Source organism: Papaver somniferum, chromosome 2 (genome assembly GCF_003573695.1).
Source record: "Papaver somniferum cultivar HN1 chromosome 2, ASM357369v1, whole genome shotgun sequence".
Taxonomy (NCBI): Eukaryota; Viridiplantae; Streptophyta; class Magnoliopsida; order Ranunculales; family Papaveraceae; genus Papaver; species Papaver somniferum.
This window is the reverse complement of record NC_039359.1, coordinates 201659770-201685104: the sequence shown is the minus strand read 5'-3', so window position 1 is coordinate 201685104 and position 25335 is coordinate 201659770. Positions and strand designations below refer to the sequence as shown.

At 34.4% G+C, this 25335-nt stretch overlaps 1 protein-coding gene and 1 long non-coding RNA gene across 4 annotated transcripts; both read right to left on the bottom strand.

Annotated features, from left to right (window-relative positions):
- Positions 1–16170: 16170 nt before the first annotated feature.
- Positions 16171–17616, bottom strand: LOC113354386. The gene is made up of 4 exons (XR_003361852.1): positions 17469–17616; positions 17145–17292; positions 16986–17060; positions 16171–16575 (listed from the first exon to the last, which is right to left on the bottom strand). It is a non-coding gene; the product is annotated as an uncharacterized LOC113354386 (long non-coding RNA).
- Positions 17617–18261: 645 nt separating this feature from the next.
- LOC113354385 (60S ribosomal protein L19-like) lies at positions 18262–19933 on the bottom strand. Of its 3 annotated transcripts, XR_003361851.1 has the most exons (4): positions 19494–19933; positions 19242–19306; positions 18661–19056; positions 18262–18431 (listed from the first exon to the last, which is right to left on the bottom strand). XR_003361851.1 is itself a non-coding variant. In XM_026597730.1 (3 exons), exons 2-3 carry the CDS (start codon positions 18949–18951, stop codon positions 18285–18287), a joined length of 438 nt encoding a protein of 145 aa, XP_026453515.1. In that variant the 5' UTR covers positions 18952–19056; positions 19242–19383; the 3' UTR covers positions 18262–18284. The 3 variants fall into 3 exon arrangements, 2 of the variants coding, with proteins under 2 accessions (XP_026453515.1, XP_026453516.1); XM_026597730.1 differs by lacking the exon at positions 19494–19933 and having other exon boundaries at positions 19242–19383; XM_026597731.1 differs by lacking the exons at positions 19242–19306; positions 19494–19933 and having other exon boundaries at positions 18661–19122.
- Between the last annotated feature and the right edge of the window lie 5402 nt (positions 19934–25335).

The following is a 25335-nucleotide window of genomic DNA, read 5'->3' as shown; positions in this document are numbered from 1 at the left end:
TTTGTGTTTTTTAAAGCATAACTCCCGTAGCCGGTATGCATTCAAATGCTCTTTTTATCACAGTAGTTGACGACAATATTCAATCAAAGAGATTCCATTTGTGAAAAATAGCATTAGCATTGTAAAAATCATTAGTAACATTTTTTTCCATAAAAGAGGCGCACCTCAAACTTGGATTAATAAAGCCGATTGAAAAAAACAGGATTCATTACAGAGTTTTTTCAATATCATCTTATATTTATCAAGTTTCATATATATATATATATATATATATATCTCCCTCAGTTCTTGACTATCAAACCCAACCTTACAAACCAGACAACTATTTAAAAGTTCCAAGAGGAAAATACCACATCAAGGGGCCAAATTGGTTTTGTTTGGTATGCTACCAAAAAAATTTGCAGCACTGTAGATAGCAGTCATGGGATCTTCTATAGATCCAACCAAGTTTTTTTCAAAACCATGTAATCTAGAGGACAAAACTCTATCAGCAGGCTAGATAATTAATTTTGCTTGAAACCAAATAAAACCGATTTGCATCACTGCACATAGCAGTATTGAGATCTTGAAAAGATCAAACCAAGTTTTGCCTAATACATATAAATCTAAGTAACATGAGCTAAAGTAATCAAACAAACAACATCTAAAGTAATCATGGTATTCTGAAACGGTCTGAATCTGTCTGTGTCGACTTGAACCGGCCTGAATCGGCAAAGGAGTCTTGGTAACACTTGGAACAGTTGATAAAATTGTTGATGAACTCGATCTAGGAACTGATATTGTTGTTGTTGTTGCTGTATTTGAAGTAGAGCTTATAGTTGCAATAGTCTTAATTTGTTCTTTTGACAAGAACTAAAACCTTTATCTTGATTATCATCAACTTTGAAGAAACAAAAGTACCATCAGATCTAAATCTTGCAAACCCTAGAAAAGCAACTTGAAAAAAAGAAACATAAACTAGAAACTGATACAAGGGAGTTGATTAAAGATCTAGAAAGGGTTTCTAAGATTTGGGTATGCTCAGATCCGCTCCTATGGAGCCGATCTGAGCAGAAAGAGTTTCAACGCTAATTTTCTGTTATCGTCAGAGAAAAATGAGAAAGAGGAAAAAGGGAGGAGAGAGGGGAAAACGGGGATCGTGGCCCATCAATCTCCATTAGTAGAATTCTAGTAGGTAGAACGGTATATGCATGTCATATACCTGTGGACTCGGGTAACTTTATTGGGATTTAAATTTGAGTTAGCTTATTCCGTTTGTCTGTCCTTCCAATTGTTAGTAAGGGACTAAGTTATAAGATTTTTTTTTTTAAACTCAAAAAGGGCAATCGATTAAAAAACAGTTAAACCAATAAGATGATGGTGAACTGTGAAGAAAACAAGACAAGGCTCAATTATAGTAGAGCTATAATTACAAAGGACCAAGCATAACTTCCAATTACTCAGGTCCTGGTTAATAGAGACACCCTCAAAGAGATTAGAGCTTACAGACCAGTTGTAAATAAGAATTTTGACACTGTCAATAATTTCATCCATGCTCTGGTATTTACCATTAAAAACCCTGTTGTTCCTCTCAATCCAGTTCAGTCCACCAAATGGCAAAAGGAATTAGGTCTCAAATCCTTCTTCTCTTAGACAAATTTACTCCTTTTCTTCTGCTCCACTCCCAAGTGTTTGTCTTAAAGAACTCTGAAAAACCCACTGCAAATTATACCATTTCAAGAAGTAAAGCCAGATATCTCTTGTAGTCTGGCAATGAAAAAAATATGATGATTTGACTCTGCATCTTTGTTACACAAAAGGCAACCATTAACAACAATCTTACCCTTCAGTTTATCAATAGTAGGTGCAGCATCATAACATAAATACCACAAAAAAAACATAACTTTTTGTGGAAATTTTGGATTCCATAAACTCTTATGTGGAAAAGAAATGAGTCCATCATTTTCTAATTCCCTCTAACGACCTGCAACAGAGAATGAGTCACCAAACTTCCAAGTTCTTTGATCATATCCACCATCTATATTAATGACTGGAAAAAGAGGAATGAGTTGTGCTACATCATCAACTTCACTCTCTTTTAGTGCCCCACAAAAATTCAAATCCCTTCATTCATTTGGATACAAGTCCTGCATAGTAGCATCCTTAGATCTACTAATCTCGTAAAGAGCAGGAAATAATTCCTTCATTGAGTGATCATTGACCCAATTTTCCTTTCAGAACACATACGTGTTACCACTATTCACCTGTAAAGTATAGTTTTTTCCACTTGCTCCTTGCTTTTTAAAATATAGGAATACCATATATATGGTCCTAGAAATAATATATTAGAGTGAGTTTGGTCCTGTTGACCTAGTCAACTATCTGTTTGGTCCCTTTTAAAAATATATATTATTGTTTGGTCCTAGAAATAATGATTTGGTCCTAGGGTGATATCATGGATGACGTAATTGTCATCTTGTAGTGGCAGAAATACCCTTTTGGGTCCATATATATACAAAAAAGTAGAAAATGTCTTATTTTCAGGGGTTAATTGGAGTTTGATACTTACATTTGTCCAACATTAGTGTTTCGTCTAACTTTTGTCCATCTTAGGGGTTGGTACTTGGAATTGACGTTGACACTAGTTGACCATGACTTCTTTTTAATAATTATCAAAAAAATAAACAAAATCTAAATACTTAGCTCTGTTAGATTGCCGTTAACAAGAAGAACCCTAATTTCATGTTCTTCCCCGAAATAAAAATCACAGTTTCTTGTACATTCCCATTTCATTTGTTGTCATTCAACTTAACTTTCGTATCACAAATTCAATCATCTCATAAAAAAAAATCATGCATCTAATAAGATAAAAGGAAAAGAAAGACAATCGTCAGTAATGATTTCAGTTTGCATAAATCTTCTGCAAATATTATGAAGAAACAAAATTTAAGTTTAATGACAAACCCATCTTTAAATCACAACTATTTTTTGATTGTCTAACAGAAAATAAAACCATACATAGTTTTCGAACCTCCTACAATTGGTAACATCATGAACACATTAAAAATTTAAAAGAACCCAATATTTCAATCTTGATTTCATTCCCAACCTCAAAATTACCTCACAAATCAAAATTAGACACACTAAAAACTCACGAATCAAATACGAATAAGTGACCAAATTAAGCATTTCTTCAGAACTTCATCGAATCATTTGAAATACTAAAAATGAGATCTCAAAATTAAGACGAAATAAAAACTTTATGGAACACGATTAATGGGTTTAAGGGTTGTGATTTAGGGTTTGGGAAAAAAATCGACGAATATGAATTCTGATATGAATGGGATTTAATCTCAAAGGAATTAAATATGAAATTGAATTTCAATATGAAATTTCAAGTTCTTTTTAACCTCATATGAGAAAGAAAAAAAAAGAGAGGAAATTATTTCAGGTAGGTGATGGTACGTATGGGATTCAAAAAATAAAAAAAGATAAAGATTGGGGTTTATGTGTGTGTATGGGTTTAAGAAGAAGAAGAAGATGCAGATTTTCTCCTCTTCAGGAGAGATGAATAAGTGAAACAAAGTTTTCAAATCCTAGCCACTAATCTCGTAAATGTGTAGAGATCTAATATGGACCATCCATGTGTTTGATGGGTTGAGGACAAGGTTAGTCATTGTTACTAAAGACAAATATATTTTAGTAATTACCTATTAATTATCTGAAAATTTACAGACGCCATGACTTAACCGGGTCAACGCGGGTCAACGTCATTTCCAGGTACCAACCCCTAAGTTGGACAAAAGTTAGACCAAACACTAATGTTGGACAAAATGTAAGTATCAAACTCCAATTAACCCTATTTTCAGATTTACTTTCTCTCTCTTCTTTATTTTCAGATCTAGTTTTTTTCTTCTCCCTATTTTTTTCTCTGCTCATGATGAAGAAGATGAAGATGATGATGAACAATGACGTTTGTGGGTTGTTTTTACTCTGCTAATGCTGCTGTTGATGATGATGATGATGAAGACGATAAAGAAGAAGATGATGAAGTTTGTGCATTTCTTTTTCGTCTTTTGTTGATTTACTGTTGCTATTGAAGATGATGAACATGATAAATACGACGAATATGATGTTGCCGATGCCAAAGACGATGATGATGATTTATTTTTTGAAGATGATGTAGTTTTTGTGTTTCTTTTTTCGTCTCTATTGTTTGATGTTGTTGAAGATGATGAACATGATGAATATGATGTTGTTGATGCTGTTTTGAAGACTATGATGTTTGGTGCTGCTGTTGAAGACGACGAAGATGATGTTGCTGCAGTTCGTTTGACGAATGAACTCTGGTTTATATAGTTTTTATCAGGAGTTCATTTCTGGAATGAACTCTGGTTTATATAGGTTTTTATCAAGAGTTCATTTCTGGAATGAACTCTGGTTTACATGGGTTTTTATCAAGAGTTCATTTGACGAATGAACTCTGGTCTATATAGGTTTTTATCAGGAGTTCATTTCTGGAATGAACTATGGTTTATATAGGTTTTAATCAGGAGTTCATTTGACGAATAAACTCTGGTTTATATGTTTTTATAAAGAGTTCATTTCTGGAATGAACTCTACTTTATATAGGTTTTTATCATGAGTTCATTTGACGAATGAACTCTGGTTTATATTTTTTTTATCAGGAGTTCATTTTGACGAATAAACTCTGGTTTCATATAGGTTTTTATCAGGAGTTAATTTTGACGAATGAACTCCTGATAAAAGGTGATTTCTGAAAAATAAGTAGAAATTAACAGGAGTTCATTTTGACGAATGAACTGCTACAAAAAATAAGTAGAAATTAACACAGAAGGATACTTTGTTCCATTTAATATTTTTAAATAATTATGGACCAAATGAAAAAGGTGATTTCTGAAAGGACTAAACAAACATGAGACCACCTAAAAAAGGACCAAAAATATTTTTCCCTTTTAAAATTCCTGTCCATAAACTCTTCCTTATAGGTTTCTTGTCAAATTAGGATAAAAGATTTAGAGTTACCTCCAAACTTTTGGTTAACAATTCTTCTCCATAGTGCATTCTCTTCAACTCCGTATCTCCAGATCCATTTTGCATGTAGAGCTATATTCATTAGTCTAAGATTCTTTATTCCCACGCCTGCACCATATTTAGGCAATGAAACATTTTTCCATCCAACCCAGCTCTTCTTTGGTTTTGAAACTGATGGTCCCCACAAAAAATGTCTCATAATCTTTTTCATATTCTTTTTCACTAAAACTAGTAACTGAAATAGAGATAGATAATATAGAGGTAAACTAGATAAAACATTTTGAATTAACATTAGTCTACCACCCTTTGATAAGTACTTCATTTTCCATGAATTCAGTTTCTTCTGAAATTTTTGAAGAATCACCTCCCAAACACCAACAACTTTGGAATTACTCCCCAATGGAATACCAAGATAATTCATTGGGAAAGAAGCCAACTGACACCAAAAAATAGAAGCACACTCAGATGCAACTTCATATGTTCCTACTGGTACAATTGCACTTTTATTAAAGTAACTTTCAACCTTGAAATAAGATCAAATGCCAGCAAAATGTTTTTTAGGTTCTTTATCTGATCCACATTATCATCTAAGAACACTATAAGATCATATACAAATTGCAAATGGTTTATTACATCACCACCATCAACAGGCCTAAAACCAGCTATAAGCTCCAGAGATGCATCCCTTTTGATCAAAATAGAAAGAAATTAAACTACGATAATAAACAGAAAAGAAGATATTGGATTTCCATGTTTTATTACCTTACTACTTCTGAATAAAGATGAAGCACTACCATTAATAGACATAAAAAATACTGTTTCAGAAATAACCCATTTAATCTGGTTTCTCCATCTCAACCCAAAACCAAATCTTGAAAGAGTGTAATCTAAGCAGTTCCAGTTGATACTATCAAAAGACTTATATAAATACACTTTCACCACTAACCCTGGAATTTTATCTCTTTCTCTTGAATAAATCAACTCAGAGGAAATGAGAATGACATCTGTGATTTGCCTACTATCCACAAAAGCCTCTTGGAAATCAGATATAATGGTAGGCATGACCACCTTCAACCTATCAACTAACAACTTAGTTATGATTTTATAGACTCCCTTATTAAACTTATATAGATTTGAAATTATTCATAGTCACAACACCTTCACATTTAGGAATAAAGATGATATTTCTGCAGTTAAGCCTCCAATCCAAGTTACCACAAGTCTCAAACTCCTTGATGACAGCCATAAGATCAAAATTAACAACCTCCCAAACAACTTTATAGAATTCCATAGTGAACCCATCAGGTCCAGGAGACTTATTTGAACCAAAACCCCATATTACCTTTTTTACTTCCTCCATACCAAAAGGTTTCTCTAACATAATAGCACGTTGAACAGAGATAGAAGGGATATCTAAGCCATCAAACTTTGGTCTGTGAGGAGTGTCTTCACTGGAAAAATTCATGTAGTACTTTTTAGCCTCTTCATTTATTTTTCTTTGTCATGGGACATTTCACCATCTATAATCAAAGAGTTAATAGAGTTCACTCTTTGATTATATGAAGAATTCTTGTGAAAACAAATGTGAATTCCTCTCCCCATCAGCTAGCAACTTCTTTTTAGATCTTGCTAACCATTTCCTAGCTAAATTTAAAGATGTTTTTTTTTGGTTAACTTTAGCCACTTCCCTTTCAATGAAATCCTCATGAGATAAACCATTAATCTCCTCTAAACTATCTAGAACATCAATTTCAGTCTCTAATTAATTTATCCACTTCCTTCTGTAAAGACCCAAATACCTCTCTACCTCATTTTTTTAATGAAAAATTGTAAGACTTGTAATTTCTTAGCAAAGACATAACTAGGTTTCCAAGTAAGTGTCAAGTTTTTCCATCAAGTTTTCATTTGCTTCAAAAAATCAGGATGGGAAAGATAATAATTTTCAAATCTAAAAGGAGACTTAGATTGATTACCTGCATTAAAGTCAAGAAAGATTGGAGCATGATATGATATTGGTCTCTTCAATCTGTATTGAATAAGTGAAATCCATCTCTCTTCCCAATCAGCAGTAAACATAAACCTATCAAGTCTACTCAGAATTGGGGGGTTCTGAGAATTAGACCAAGTGAATGCACCACCAGACATGAAGATATCATCAAATTATTTTTATTGATGAACTTCCTAAAAAATTTCCTATTGGTAACATACCCACCAGGAGATAATATTTGATTAGGGTAGTGTTTTTTCGATATATGCATTTAAAGGCTTGATTATTGTCATTTATTTATGACATAGATTTAGTAGGTATTGTTTATGAGGTACGATTGTAAGCGATGAGGTTAAAAAAGTTATCGAATGAAATTTTAATTGAGGCTCAACTTCTATGATGGGTGAGAAGGTAATTTGTGTGTCCTTGTAATAGAATAGGGAAATTCGTTTCAGAGATCATTTTCTGGGTACATGACTCATAACAAATGGCCACTAATGGTAAAAGAAGTTGCTGATATGTAGCAAACTCATTCGGATCAGTTGACGATTTTAGAGAATTCGTTGGCAGTTCTCAAAACTCAGGCCAACTCTATTGAAATAACAATGACTGCTTAGTCCATTTTGAATATAAATTTGTTACATATTTAAATGATACCTTAGATCAGGATAAACCTAGATAGAAACTAAATAGGAATGGAATATTCACTGTAAAATCTTTATATGATAGATTGAGTAGGAAACATACTTGTGATGAGCAAATAAAAAATTTTTGGAGCAAATTTTGGATTATAGGTTTGGCATAGAGAGTGAAATTATTCATATGGAAATGTATCAATGATACATTACCTGTGAGACAAATTCTAAACTGATATGTTCCTGAAACAGATAATACTTGTATTTTTTGTGATAATAACATTGAATCCTTGCAACACCTATTTTTTGAATGATGGTATGCTAAAACAATATGGGCACTGCCTCCCTTTTTCGGGTGAAGTAGCTGTTAATACTTCAAACATGACCTTTAAAGAACATTGTAGTCTGTGGTTTGAAGGGAAGGAAACCGTGGCAGAGATTTGTGCTATTAGATGTTGGTTTATCTGGAAAGAAAAATGTGGTATAATCTTTGAAGATAAATCAACTTCCTCTATTCAGAGATTTTTTGACTTTTGGTGTAACCAATCTAAAAAAGTCTTAAATAGTGATGCAACTGTTAAAGTTAATAGAAATGTCTCAGCTTCTGATACGACTTGGAAATCACCTGATCTGAATTTTTATAAACTGAATTTTGATGTTGCATGGATATCTTCCATTTTGTATGCTGGCTTTGGTCTAATTTTTCGAAACAATGCAGGAGAAGGAATAAGAGCTAAGTCGAGAATATTCAAAGCTTCATCTCCAGAAAAAGAAGAAACTTTAGCCTTACTTCAAGGAGCTAAATAGGAAAGAGAAGAAGGGATGGAGAACTTTTGGATAGAAGGAGATTGTGAAAGTATAATATGTTTCATATAAGTGAAGGAAACTGTGTTAAAATAGCAAAATCAGGGGTTAGTAAGGGAAGCAATGAATATCTTCAAGGAGTGCAATAACTTTTTGGGCTATAAATTCACCAGGAGAACAGGAAATAAAGTAGCAGACACTCTTGTTGTGGATGCTAGGAAGTCTTCTTTGATCAATGCTTGAAGGGATGAGATTCTAAATTTCATCAGTCAAGTTATGTTACTAGATAAGCTTACAATTAATATCAGGAATGAAAGTAGCTATGCTACTGTTGTGATTAATACAGAAACAATATTGTTGTCTGATAATCATACAAGGGAAACTGTCCCTACATGATACTATGCCAACACTTCTCCTCTCTGTTTGTTTGCTTTCTGTTTCCAGTGTCTGTTTTATGTTTGTTTGAAGACTGTTTTGCCAATAGAATTCCATCTTATACGAAAAAAAAAACTACTCAATTCGCAGTATTCTGTAAATACTTGGGTATATATAACCACCAATTGTATCCCTTTCTCAACCGGACCATGATCCGTAGTGAATCCAAATGAGCAGAAAAATATTAGACGCTCAATATTTTGCTGAAGTAGACCAGAATTGTCTAATGCATTATTTTCTACATATTGGGGCCTTCATTTGTCTTTTTCACGAGGTACAACCAACAATTCAACTTCATCATATTTTCCTAGGTTTGATGATAGCAGTCCTCGTGGTTATATCTGTAAGTGTGAGTGTCTTTTTAAACTTAACTTGGTAGAAAATGTTAAAAAACTAGATCTGGATTAAATTCATTCTGATGGTAAAGAAGGTCCTTAGTTTTATATTACCAGGAGAATACAAAATTTATTAATCGAAATACTTTTGTTAAAGATGTGTGATGCCGCTTTGAGGATGTTGCTTTTGATAATTATGTTGCTAGTTTTAATAAGTTGTCTCAGACTGTAACAATTGAAGAATATTATGAGAGGCCTAAGATATTAAAAGCTTTTACGAAGTCTATGAACAAAGATCTTTCCGAAGAATATTTTTCTTTAAGCTTTATCAATGGTTTAGAACTGTAAAAGATGAAATTCACAATTTTGTCCAAATAGTTAAGCACTTTTGATTATGAAGCATTGTATCTTGTTAGAATGAAACAAGCCTTAGTTGGTATACATGCTAAGTGATTTAAACATTTTTCAAGATCATTTATTGCATCAACTACTCATTATGCCTCGACTACCAACCATCCTTACTACCTCTTACCTCAATTGTGACCTGTTAGAGCATAGCTCGGTTGAAACCACCAAGCATTGGTATGTCAAGTTTGGTTGTCATATTTTAGTATCAAAATAATAGAGTCAACTTCGTTTAGGTTAGACTAGAAAGTCTAGGAATGTTGAAACGTACAAGTATTAGTCTGAAGACCTGAAGAATGAGAAGAAGTAACGACTACAACGAGGACATCATCCTTCCACTTGAGGTTAGTAATATTGAAAACATAACATGCAAAGATGTATATATTGTATATAATATGTTAGAGCACTACTCGGTCGAACTCGCAAGTGTTGCTATCTCAAGCTTGTTTGTAAAGTTTAGTTGATCAAAACTATATACTTGATTTCTAGTTTACTTATAGCTATGTCTCGGATTAGGATAGAAGTGTGTAGTTGAGCATTAAACTTCACGACGTTCACCAATTGAAGAAGAAGATCTACGGAAGAGCTTGGAAGAACTTCATCAACAAAAGGTACGTGGAGACTAAAAATTATCTATCACTCAGAAGTCTATTCTATTCTATCTTCTAAAGAGACTAAGTCGTATAGCTATATAGACTTTTACATTATGCACATTTGAAATTTCAAGTTGAGTTTATCTCGTTTATATATTTCTCGAAATACGTGTTGGAAGCTTTTTAGCTTTATCTAAACTTCATCATCTACTTGACGGTTTTAGTTGGAGATGATTTATTTGTTAGAAACTAAATATTTATTCAAGATGATCATGTGAAAATTACCTTGAACATCTTACATGATTTGTGTGGGACAATCATTTGATGTTAACTTGGGAAGTTTTGCATTAATCGATTAATTACTTGAATCTAGTGGTATGTGTAAGATTACCATTGTTGTCTTCCAAGAATGTTTCAATGATTAAATGAGAGTTTTAGAACTAATACCAATGTCTGGATATAGCAAAGTATGCGTACCTTGTATCCGAACTGTGAATACTAGTTCAGGTCCAGAACTCTTGTTTGCGAACTGTGTTTGCGAACGGGTTTAACTGTCAAAGGTCCGGAACTATGGTTTGCGAAAGGCTAAGACTAGGTAGGTCCAGAACTGCGGTTCGCGTACTGTGTTTGCGAATACAGTGGTTAGGTTCTAAAATCGGTAAGTATGACAAATCATACTCATGAACTCAGGTTCTTTTGCAAACTTAGTTTGCGAAATAAGGTCCCTGGAACTTTAATGAAATAAGGTATGCGAACTTGTTTTGAAAACCGTGGCATTATGTTCATGAATTGGTTCTTGTATAAGTACTTTTTACAACTACAAACCAAACCGAATATGTTTCAAATTGTTCATGGATATTTCTATGAGATAGTGAACATTTGAACAACTCCCTTAAATAACATTTAGATTCATTTGATTATTTATCATGATTGATTGATCATCATACTTGATCTAAAAGTGTTAGATGAATGTGGCTAAACTATAAGTGTTCATGTGGCTAACTTCAGTTAACTGTTATTGAGCCAACATGTTATACACGTTTAAATATGGTTCATCCATATCTAAATATAGGTATATTTCATTTGTGTGTATCAAGCTAATACCATCTAACGGTGGATATTAATTGATTATTTTCTAAGCAGGCTTAGCTTGAATCTTAAATCGGAAGTTCATCTAACGGTGAATATCAATTGCTTTGTTACTAAGCTATCTTAGCTTGATTGTAAGCAACCCTGATTTGAAAGACTATATAAGAGAGAACTCTAGCATCTGGGAAACCTAATCCTGACACTCTCATGTGTCCTAGTTTCAAACTAGAGTCGATTATCTATTAACCTAGGGTTTTCCAAAACCATTATTAGGTTAACGACTTGAAGAATTCATTTGGGATTTGTGAAACCAGATCCAACTATTTTCGATGTAGTTGCGTATTCTGATCTTACTTTTTCTATCTTGTTAAGTATAATCTTCTCTAAGATTTTCTCGAGATTTATCTCCGATGGGTAAGATATAAAAAGTAACCACAACAGTTCTTCGTATCAGACTCTTGTGATTCTGCATTAACTTCTTCTGTAAACCAGTTAGGTTATTGTGAGGTGACTAATATTTATAGGCTGCTCTTAGGAAGTATAAGACCGCATTATTAGTTGAGTTTTCTGTTCACCTTGATTTGTCTAAAGACGGAAACAACAACCATAATAGACTTATCTGTGGGAAACAAATTTGTTTATAAGCCTTCGACTTTGGGTCGTAGTAACTCTTAGTTGTTGGTGAGATCAGTTAAGGGAATCAAGTGTGCAGAGTCCTGCAGGGATTCAATAGGCATAAGGAACGCGACTGTACCTTAAGCGTTGTGAGACTTGGTTAGGGCTCAACTACATTCCAGTCCGAAGTTAACTTGTAGTAGGCTAGAGTCTGTAGCTGCTTAATACAGTGTGGTGTTCAAATCTGGACCAGGTCCCGGGGTTTTTCTGCATTTGCGGTTTCCTCGTTAACAAATTTTCTGGTGTCCGTGTTATTTATTTTTCACATTATATTTGTTTATATAATTGAAATATCACATGTTGTGCGTAGTTCAATCATAGTTGATAAATCCGACCTTGTTTGTTGGATATGACTTGATTGACACTTGGACAATGGTACCATCCGAGTTATTCTCATAACAATCAGTCTTACGGATTTCTATCTAGTTGATTTACTGATTGTATTGAGAAAGAGATAAATCTCTTTGATATCTTTCTTGATTGAGTCTCACTTTTAAGTTGGTGTTCTCGGAATCATATTGGAGTTTAGTCCATACAGATTGTCCTACGAAATATTGGGTGTGGTTGTTATACCCTCGTGTTTTCATAGTTCTCTAGTGATGAGACTTGGTCATAATAGTATGATCAAAGTATCAAGGGAAACATAGTACAAAGTATAAACGCTTATATTTTGGAACTTCCTAAATACGACATCGACATAATCTATTGAATATAGTTTTTTGATTATGTGTGCATTAGATAGGAACAATTTCACCCTAGGAAACAATGTATATATGAACTTGTTTCATAATCGAAAAGAAATCATGATTGGTCAGGTTCTTTATTGAATATATTTAGAATGACCAATATAAGATGACAAGGTATAACCTATCTTAACTTGTTAAGATCTATGGTATAACCGGTCATAACCTATATAATATAGCTAGTTGTAATCGGTCATGAGCTGCATTGTAAATCAAGGTGTAACCGATCACAAGCTATATTGGAATGCAAGTTGTAACCGGTCACAAGTTACTTTGGGAACCAAGGTATAACCGGTCACAATATGAATTGGGAAGTTATTGTAATCGATCACAAGATACCTTTGGGAAGCAAGGTGTAACCATTCACAAGCTAAATCGGGAAGAAAGGTGTAACTGGTCACAAGATACTTCATGGAGCAAGGTGTAACGGATTACAACCTATATTGGGAATCATGTTATAACCGGTCATAACATATATTGGATTTATTTAAATTAATTGATAATTTAAATGCAACTACATTAAAACTTAGTTAAACTAAACCATTACATTTAAGTAAATCTTAACCATTATATTTAAATTAAAATTAGCTAGTACATTTAATCAATGCGGTATTCATAATCATTTTCTTCTGACGCATCGGCATCGGCGTCCTCATTCTCATATTGGGTTGACTGTGAGTAACGTTGTATATTCAATTGTTGTTCTACCTTATCCAATTCCATTTGTCATAGAAGAAGTTGCCATGAATTCATTGTTGAAGTGTTCATGGAGAGTAGTTTGTTCATGTTAAAAAACTTGTAATGTTGTTCTCACGAAAGACGACTTTTTCGAAGTTGCCTTAATGCCAGACTCCGGTCCGATTATTCATGTCGTTCTACCTGACGCTCGAATTCCTTGTGCTCGGAATAGTTGAACTCGTTTGGACCTCCTTCTCATGCTCTTTGGGATGCGTCTCTCGCGGATTTTGTAGATATCTAACCCTCTCCACTTCTTATTTTGACATGGTACTAACATCAAGATTAGTGTTGTGTTGTTCCTGATTACTTGTACACCCAACATGTGGAGATGCGTTTCCTTATGGTGAGGAAGCGGGTGCACTATTATGAAAACCTTGTGAAAAAGCGGGGCTCTAACAACCACACCCAATATTTCGCTTAGCAATCTGTATGGACTAACTCCAATATACTTTCAAGAGAATCAACTAGACAGTTAGACTCAATCTTAAGAAAAGTATATCAAAGAGTTATATCTCAATTTCTCAATTCAATCCGCAATCAAACAAATAGAAATTCGCGAGCCTGATTGAATATAAGAAATAACTTGGACGGTATCAAAAACCAATATTTAAGTGTCAATCAATTTATATCAACAACCAAAGGTTGGATTATCTAATTGATTGAACTTATGCAAAACCTATGATATTTCAATTATATAAACAAATATAATGCGGAAAAGAAATAACACAGACACCAGAAATTTTGTTAAGGAGGAACCCCCAAATGCAGAAAAACCCTGGGACCTAGTCCAGATTTGAACACCATATTGTATTAAGCCGCTATAGACACTAGCCTACTACCAGTTAACTTCAGACTGTAATGTAGTTGAGCCCTAACCAATCTGACACTGATCAAGGTAAAGTTGCGTTCCTTACGCCTCTTGAACCACGCCGGATTCTGCGCACTTGATTCCCTTAGCTAATCACACCCACAACTAAGAGTTGCTACGACCCAAATTCGAAGACTTGATAAACAAATATGTATCACACAGAAAAGTCTATTGAATAGATAAATCTGTCTCTCATAGATATATCTACGAGTTTTGTTTCTTCTTTTGATAAATCAAGGTGAACAGGAACCAATTGATAAACCGGACTTATATTCCCGAAGAACAACCTAGTATTATCAATCACCTCACAATAATCTTAATCAATTAACGAAAAAAGATATTGTGGAATCACAAACGATGAGATGAAGATGTTTGTGACTACTTTTCAATCTTGCCTATCAGAGAATAAATCTCGAGCAAATCTGAAAGAAGATAATACTCAATCACAATAGAAAACAACAAGATCAGAACACGCAACTACAGAGAAAATAGTTAGGCCTGGCTTCACAATCCCAATGAAGTCTGCAAGTTGTTAACCTACATGGTTTTGGAAAAAACCTAAGGTTAAAAGAGAATCGACTCTAGTCGCAACTAGTATCACACATGAGGTGTGGGGATTCGGCTTCTCAGTTGCTAGAGTTCTCCTTTATATAGTCTCCAAATCATGGTTTGCAATCAATGTTACCTTGGTAAGAAAGCATTCAATATTCACCGTTAGATGAAAACCTGATTAGATTCAAGCTAATATATTTCAACCGTTAGATCGAACTTAGCTTGTTATACACAAATGAAATGTACCATCATTTATATAAAAGTGACCGTACCTAAACGTGTACACTTAGTTGGTTCAACAATAGTTAACCAATGGTTAGCCATATGAGCACTTTCGTACTAACCTTGTTCATCTTCATCACAACTATTTCAAATGACTCAAATGAAACTAGTTAGAGAGTTATTCAATTGTTTATATTCTCATAGAAGTATACAAGACACAATTAAAGCAAAATCGATTTTGATTCACTCGAATCATTTCATGAACATTATAACCACGGTTTGCAAAAGATTGCATTCCTTATTATATATATGTATTAGTTCATGATCAATCCGATTTTAGAACATAACCTACTTAAGTATGCAAACGGGTACGCGTACCTAAGTAGCCAGACTGAGTTGGTTATGCCAGTACGCGTACGGTGTTGGGAATTAAATTGTGTACCGCAAGTGCACGGTTATCGATGGGATAGTATGCAAAATACGGGTCCGTTCCACGGGGATTAAAGTTGTTACCTCAATTTTCTAATAAATACTAAGCCAAAAAGATGGAATAATAATTAAACTAATAATAGAAATAAATAACGAAGAAGAAAAACCCAGGGTTTAGATTTCACCACTATGATGCAATTAGATCATTATATCTATTTTATATAATATTCTCTCAACAACTACTCAAGACGATTTAGGACACATCGGGCGTCTTGGAAGATATAACTTTATAACCATTCGATTCTCAATATACTAACACTACACCAAATTTGGTGATTAGCAATGGTAGGTGGCAATTGCAAAGTGCGGTCGCAACAGTTCATCTCTGTTGCGAAAGTCGATTCTGCAATTTTTCGCAACGGCTAAGTTTCCGTTGCAAATATCTGGTCGCTTGCAGTTGTGAACTATTGCAACGTAACAAAATCGCAACAGTTCGAAACAATTGCGAAAGTAAATGGTCTCAACAGTTTAAAGCAGTTGCGAAATTGAATGCAACAGTTAGAAGCCGTTGCAAAATTATTGCAACATAGAAAAAACAATGGTTTTGACCGGTCAAAACCAGATCAAAATTATAATTCCCTGCCACAAAATCAAGTTACCCTGTTCATTTGGAAATCATATTAATCCAACAGAACTATCAAAAAAACTTAAATTGGGTAAACATTATTAACCGTCTTCATTTTACAAATTCAACAAACTACTATCACTGAATTTCCAAATGTGAAAACAATTACATAAATACCATAGCAACTATGAAGTCAGAATACCAAAGCACTCAACACTGAATTAGAATAAGATTGTAGATGGGAGCATCTTAGCTGCATCTATCGTGCATTTAACCACATCACTAATCTTATGACCCAGTAGTGGCATGTAGTTGTGATGATGAATATGACTTACCAGTGAATAAGTGATTGGTATCGTCACTCGTCGCTTCCTTCAAATTAGACTCAAACTCCATGGCTACAAGGCTATGAAAAATGATATATTAGTCAGGAAAATGCATACCCCATCATATTGAGATAACAACAATAACAAAAATTATAGGGTGACTTCATTGCTTACCTAAATCAACATGGAGACATTGTTTCAAAACTTTACAAACAAAAACATGAGACTGACAAACAACTAAACTTCCTAGTTCAATTGAAGTATCCAGTAGTACGGAGTATCATCGAAAAGGTTAGTATCTCTGGATCTTTCCAAACAACCCAATCTTCGAAAATGTAAACATGACGACAATAAGAAATTGGCATTCGACATACAACAATAAGGAATAATCCCTTACTGGTATAATGAACTATTATAGAAATAAGCAACTGGACAAAACATCTCAATGCACAAGTGACGTACTAAAGCAAGTTATAGTATAAAATCATACCTTGGTTGGAATTTGACCCTTTTCAAGATAGCCCACGTAATGGGATACCAATGTCATGTTGCTGGTTGATGCTTTCTAGAGAGAGAGAGGAAAATCACAGAGTAAATAAGACTTAAATAAGAATGTTTACCTTGACAAATGAAAGCGTTATAGACATACATGCCAATGTCTCTACGGCACCCTTGACTCCCTCATTATTACTTCCTGAAAAGAATCATGTTGCAAACCTAGATGGTTTTTCGCAAACTGCATCTCTATATTGTCATGGGAAAGCATGAAGGGACATGACATGACTCCTACATTATTACTGCAACAAAGAAGATAAAAAATCAGCTTCATAATCAAGTTGGTAATGGACAACCAAGTGAGACGAACAAAAAAACCATATCCCATATATGTATAAACATTTGACATCGAGATGATACATAAATTGCTCAAATTCTTCAATTTTACTCACATAAGCAAGTTTAGGGGGAGATCTACCTACTCGAATTTGGAAGCAAATTGTCTCACCGACGCCATGGAGCTAAGATATAGCTCCATAACATCAACTTTAGCCGAAGAGTTTTCCTTTGGTATTGTTTCCTTAACATCTTTACCTGCAGCTATATTCCACACTCCCATGACTACACGAACTCTAAGCATAGCAAGAACACGCGCAGTCTCAGAACCAATACCATTTGAAGCACCTATACAGGTACAAATGCATCAAATCCTACATCAACCAATACCTATTTAAAATGATTTTCTTCAGGTATGAATCAATATAACTCACCCAAGATCTCCCTGAAACAACCCATATACTTATTTCTCTCACCCATTTCATCAAACACCATTACCAGAACTAACAAAATCTTTAATGTCTTTATGAAAAATAAAAAATGAACCCAGTAAAGAAAAACATGAAATAAGAAAACCCATACAAGGAATTCAGTACTAGTTACTAGTAACAATTGCAGTAAGTCCAGTTCCAACAATTCCATGAGTTATATCTTCAGTTGCGTTTGAGTATCCGAAACCAGATGGACCTTTTCAAACAGAAAAAGCCTTAATACTTACTAAACCAGCTGAAATAATGAAATACAAACACTCCTCTCACCTAGCATCATTCCAAATTGATAATAAAAATTTTAAACAGAAAATAAACAAGTTTATCAGTATCTTACCGCATTCAAGCATGCTTCCTTCCTCTGCTAGCCTTGTTCTTAGACTGGTCAGACAAAGTCTTCTCTATGGCCTTCTCTGCCTTAGATTTGTGAATACTTTCCATCAATACACGCTTTTTCTTGAACACATGCCTCAAGTACATATCATGGTACACGTGCTTGTGAATCTTCTTTGCCTCCATGTACTTGCAGAGAAACCTCCTAAGTATACACATCCTCCTAATTCAGATAACCTTGGTAGGCAACCTAGATTCTCTGGTACCCTTCCTCTTACTCTTACCTGTTCACAAAGAAACTACCAAATTTACCCATTCGTACCTGTATAAGAGCACTATAATATTGACCAGTCACTGAATGAAATACATTACATTACAAACTGAATAAGAGAGCACTATAATTTATATCAAATCAGTGAAACAATATCAACACCAGTACCAACTACAGCTAAACATATAAATATTGACCCAAAATTGAAGTTCAACGAAAATGGCATATAAAGAAATGAGTACCTGCTCAATTACAAGCATAGATAAGCTTGAAATCCAAATATCAGCAGTTTTCACCACTTGCCTAACTGAAAACAACATCAACCCAGCATGCTTCCTTCCTCTGCTAGCCTTGTTCTTAGACTGGTCAAACAAAGTCTTCTCTATGGCCTTCTCTGCCTTAGATTTGTGAATACTTTCCGTCAATACACGCTTGTTCTTTAACACATGCCTCAAGTACATATCATAGTACACGTGCTTGTCAATCTTCTTTGCCTCCATGTACTTGCGGAGAAACCTCCTGAGTATACACATCCTCCTAATTCAGATAACCTTGGTAGGAAACCTAGATTCTCTGGTACCCTTCCTCTTACTCTTACCAGTTCACAAAGAAACTACCAAATTTACCCATTGGTACCTCTATACAACACATGGTACGAACCAGTCATTGAATGAAATACATTACATTACAAACTGAACAAGAGCACTATAATTTATATCAAATCAGTGAAACAATATCAACACCAGTACCAACTACAGCTAAACATATAAATATTGACCCAAAATTGAAGTTCAACGAAAATGGCATGTAAAGAAATGAGTACCTGCTCAATTACAAGCATAGATAAGCTTGAAAGCCAAATATCAGCATTTTTCACCACTTGCCTAACTGAAACAACATCAACTCATCATGATGATCAGAAAACTTACATACATGTAACAACTTTCACAAATATTTGTATCTGAATCCAATCTAATTAAGAAATTATACGAACTATGGGAAAACCATGCTAATCAACAACAATTCTTTCACAAATATTTACAGTAAAATGACTTGTTGTAGTCTATCTTGTTACCTTTAATCCTGGATGCAATTCTAAAGTTGAATCAAGAGAAGGTGGGTGTTCTTGCAGCTGAACAACCATCAATCGAAGATGAGATGAAGAACCCTAAGTTCATCAATCGGAAAAAAAAATTACAAAAAAAATAAATAAAAAAATAAATGATGAACTATACCCAAAACCTATTAAACTCTACAAATCTAGTACGAGATGATATAACCCTAACTTTAGAACATGAAGGAGATCTAACAGTTGTTAGTCTAAACCCTAATAAGTTTTTCTCAGAATAAAAAAAATAACCCTAATAAATTGGTTGGCGCGATTTGGGATTTGAGATCTCTGAAATCAGCAAATTCAAACTTGATTTGGGATAAACGAGGATAAAGGTATTTGATAATCATCATCATCAGTGTGTATGTATAACGATAGATGATTATTGCACCTCCAAACAAGAAGAAGAAGTTCAACCCTAATACTAAGAGAAGAGAAATAGCGAGAGAATAGAATGAAGAATGAGACTTATGTTCGAGATAAGTCTAAACCCGAGTCTGTTTTGAAGCTGACTGAACACTGAATGGGCTGAAACCGAGTCATCTTAAAAGTGTGGGTAGCCACACTCACGAGTGGCACGCGTACAACTCCAATCTGTTGCGAATCGTAATAGAAAAAAACAGTTCGACTTTTGTAACGCAAATGAACTGTTGCAAATTTTTCGCAACAAAAATTTGCAACTGAAAGTTCGCAACAGGGGATAAGCTGTTCCGAAATCTAGTTACTAATCCTTGAATTTGGTGTAGTGTAACAACTCTCGATACTTAAAATGCTAGTCTCTAAACAAGAATGTAGACTCTTTTAAGCAAGCACGAGGACATGTAAAAAGAATTGTTATCATGAAAAACGAGAATATAGGACTCAAGAGAATTGTTATTATTAAAATAAATTACACTCTCTAATATACATCATCGGGCTTCCTATTAGCCCTAGTAAAGAGATTACCCGACCATTACAAAAAGGAAGAAGAAAATAAAAGAAAATGAAACTCAAACTCTATTATTTTTGGTATGGAATATGGACCTCCCTATTCCATCTGCTTCAACTAGTATTTATAGTTTTCAAAGGAAACCATTTTCCTTTATCATATCCACTACCACATCATCATCCAATAAAAGTATGCCACGTGTCAAATAATATAAAAATCCTTTAGTCAGAATCCGCCGTGTGTCAAATACTGCAATCAATATCTTAATTATTATTTTCAACCATAAAGAATAATATTCTTTCCCAAATCTTCAAACATTCCATTACTCCACATCATAAGAAAATATTTTCTTCATTAAACAAAATATCTTCAGATATCCTTTATCATAATTAATATCTTTCACATGGTTTCCACACTTCTATACACTCAGTGGAATTCTTACCACACTCTCATATCCACATAATTGGACTTAATAAAATGATTCTCCATGTAATTCCTTTCGGGTTTATCCCATTTAATCATAAATCACTTCATTTCCTCCATGTTTCCTGCAGATTTCCGTATTTTAGTCCATCGAGCTTTATTTCCTTCAAAATACATAAAACAAGTTTATTAGCGATAAAATGAGTCCTAACTAATGTAATTACGGGTGAAAAAGCGTCGCACTTACGTGCTTATCATATGGGTACGCATACCATACTATACTTCCAAACTCCAACAGAAATTCACGGAACTTGAACTTCCGTCAGAAATTCACGGGTACGAATACTTAGTTCCCGGACTTCCAACAACCAACCAGTACGCGTACAGGTACGCATACCATGTTTCCCGGTTTTGGACTTTACACAAATGTGAATACACACTATGTTTATATCCAATCATGGTTACATGTTCTAAACCTCATTTCAATCATTGAAACATTCTTGAAAGACGACAATAGCTGTCTCACACAAACTATTAGCTTCAAAGAAATTTTCAAGTGATCGAATGATCAATACAAAACACTCTGAGTCTACATCAAATGACTGTCTCATACAAATCATGTAAGATGTTACAAGGCTATTTTCACATGATCATCTTTTGAATTTTCGTCAAGAATAAAAGATGAACTTGGTTAAAGCGAAAGCTTACCAACACATATTTCGAGAAATGGATAAGCGAGATAAGCTCGGATCGAAATATCAAATGTGTATAATTGAGTTCTATATAACAATACGACTTTTGTCTCAAATAGGAGATAAAGTAGATAGACTTTTGAGTGATAGATGAGTTCAAGTCTCCATATACTTTTTGTTGATGAAGTTCCACAAGTTCCCTTGAGTAGTTCTTCGTCTTCATTCGATGTACAACGTGAAGTCTAAAGCTTAGCTACACTTACTATCCTAATCCGAGACTTAGCTATAAGTAGACTAGAAATCAAGACTTATAGTTTTGGCAACTAAACTTGACAAACAAGCTTGAGATAGCAACGCTTGCGATTTCGACAGAGCAGTGCTCTAACAATCTCCTCCTTTGTCAATTTTAGTCATAAAACTTTCAATACATATGGATTAGAAAATAAATAAACTTTGTAGCTTCTCATCCAAATGCTTGATCTCCTTGGTTCTTCAACATTATTTGACATCTTCGTCACTTCCAAGTATTCCAATGATTCTAAATGTGTTCAACTCAGCATCATAGTTGTTGAAGATCCGTAGCTATAACAATGAGAAAAAAATATATCTCAATCATTGTTATACATTGTCATAGTATTATTACACAACATCAAAGTTTAATTGTATCACAACTTTGACAACAATACTATGGTGATATGTATCACCCCCCTCCCCTCCCCCCCAGTCAATACTTCATCTCACATGAAAACCGCCCCCTTACATAATGATCCGTAAACCATATGTATTTGTAGTGTGAACTACACATAAATTCTCCCCCTTTTTGTCAATATAAATTGGCAAAGGTACGAAAAATAGTGGGATCCTAATGAAATTTACATAGAGATACTTCATGAACAAAACAGAACCACATATCAACTTTGTTTAGATGTAATCATATAGCCGAAACTAAATGCATTCATCAAGGAGTTTATAAAGATACAAGATAACCCCTATAATATTCCACAGCCGTACTCCCCACAAAGATTTGGCAATTAAGCACAAGTTCAAATTAGAACTCTCCCCCATAAAATGTCATCCCCAAAGGAACAACAAGAGCGGCCTTACTTTCACAAGAAAAGCAGGATCTTTTTTTTTTATTTAAAAAAAAAAAAACAACAACTTTGATACCTAACAGAACTGTTTTCTACATAGAAACAAATGCGGAACTGAAACAACACTACACTGACGTTCTAAGCCTTGATTTCCCAAAAGATATGAATGAGTCCAGGGGAAAAAGGCTAGAAAACTAATGAACCAAAACAACACCAATAGACTGCCGTAAGTGTTGAAACGTGACAGTATATAATGGTTTGGTAAGAATATCAGCCAATTGTTGTTCGGAAGGCACAAATTCCACATTGATGATACCATTTTCATAGAGATATCTAATAAAATGATACCTTATGTCAATGTGCTTAGTTCTTGAGTGCTCAACAGGATTCTCAGTGAATCGCATTTGAGTTATCACAAAATATCTTCATTACACAAGTGTCAATTCCATAATCAGCAAGCATTTGTTTCATCCATAGAAGTTGAGTACAACACGAACCTGCAGCAATATATTCTGCTTCGCATGTATACATGGATTGTAAGTTTTGTTTGTTGTTATGCCATGCCACAAGATTCAACCCAACATAGTAAAATCCTCCTGAAGTACTTTTCCGTCTTCTACACATCCTACCCAATCTGCATTTGAATATGCAGTAAGATCAATGTTAGTATCTAAAGTATAAGATATACCATACCCGATAGTGTGATTAATGTATCATATGATCCTTTTTGCAGCTGCAAGATGAGATTCCTTTGGATTGGCCTGAAACCTGGCACAACAACCAATACTAAAAGCAATATCAGGTGTAGTAGCCGTGAGATATAAAAGACTTCCAATGATAGATTGATGGAGTTTTTGATCTACATTTACACCTTTGTCATCTCGATGTAGTTTACCAGTAGTGGGAGTAGGAGTCAGTTTTGAAGTTGAATTATCAAGGCCGAACCTTGTAAAAAGATCCCTAACATATTTTTCTTGAGATAAGTAAATTCCATCCTTGTGTTGTTGAATTTGTAAACCCAAGAATAATTTTAATTCACCAACATTGCTCATTTCAAATTCCTTACAAAGAGAGACTTGAAAAACTTTTGCAAATTTCTCAGAAGTTGAACCATAAATGATATCAACAACATATATTTGAGCAATAACTACATCTTTCCCAATCCATTTTGTAAACAGAGTTTTATCATCTCCAACTCTCGAAAAACCTTTCCTGAGAAAAGAAGTGGTTAGTTTTTCGAACCAGGCACGAGGTGCTTGTTTTAACCCATATAATGCCTTTTTGAGCTTAAGGACAAGATCTAGGAAATCAGGATTTTCAAAACCCTTAGGTTGAGAAACATAGACTTCTTCCTTTAAATTTCCATTTAGGAACGCGGATTTTATATCCATTTGAAACAGCTTAACCTTAAGAAAACAAGCATGAGCTAATAATAACCGAATGGAATCAAGGCGTGCCACATGAGCAAAGGTTTCGTCAAAGTCGATACCTTCAATCTGTGAATATCCTGAGGGACAAGTCTGACTTTGTTTCTACCAATGGTACCAAATTCATCAAATTTGTTCTTGAATATCCATTTAGTACCAACAATATTAATATTGGGGGGACAAGGTACGAGCTCTCATACATCTTGTCTTTCAAGTTGATTTAACTCTTCATGCATTGCATTCACCCAAGAGGGATCACTAAGAGCTTCATCAATATTTTTCGGTTCTACATGAGACAGATAACAACCAAAATTACAAATATTTTGAAGTTTTCCCCTGGTCTTAAAGATAGAATCCCCCCCCCCCCCCCAGTAATACTGTTAGTATCATGATTCCTTTGAACCCAGAAATGTCGGGGAGGAGCACGTTCTTTTTCAACAGGAATTTCCTGACTAGGACTTTTCTCCTCGTCACTACAAATTTCAGGATCAGTAACAGTTGGAACAACTTCTACTGATTCTGGAATTTCTTTGACTTTCTCAATTGTGTCTGTTGGAGGTAATTCAACAGGAGAGTTATCATGACGAAAATTTCTCAAATCATCAATAATAATATTTTCTGATTCCATCATAACTTGGGTCCTAAGAAAACAGTTTTCGACCGTAGGTAGACACGGTTGATTATTAACATGCTGTGAAAACAGCTTCTCCCCAAAACCTTATTGGTAAGTTTTTTTTTTATGGAGCATTACCCTGGCCATTTTCTGAATGTTCCTATTCTTCCTTTCTGCAACTCCACAATTACTTGGAAATGACATACCTGATGAACCAGATTATGTCCACTTCTCCTAATCGCCAGCTCAATCAAGATGACCAAGAATACATGATAAGGGTTTCATGCTCAAGAATGCGTGGCAACGAACAAGGCGAACCAGTTACGAGGGTATTCCCGGTAGGATCTAGGTTTCAGTTTTCAGATTCATTGATTTGCCCATACATTATGAACGGTGAAATTGACACTTTATCTTGAGAAGTAATGGGTGGTGAGTATTGTTGAATGATCCCCATTTTGTCACAGAATTCAAACACCTTAGTTTCGTTGAATTCAGGTCTACGGTCGCTTCTAATTTTCTTCAGTTTGCGACCTTGTTCATTTTGGATTCTATTAAAAATGATCTTGAATTCATCAAGGGTTTCATTCTTATGAGCTAAAAATGCCACCCAAGTGAATCTGGTGTAATCATCT

Excerpts from the sequence above, each read along its gene's own strand:
- LOC113354385 (XM_026597730.1), bottom strand. The coding sequence starts at position 18,951 with ATGTGTATACTCAGGAGGTTTCTCCGCAAGTACATGGAGGCAAAGAAG. Across the intron at positions 18,432-18,660 it reads CTATGCTTGTAATTGAGCAG|GTAAGAGTAAGAGGAAGGGT; the intron begins GTACTCATTTCT and ends CTTTGTGAACAG.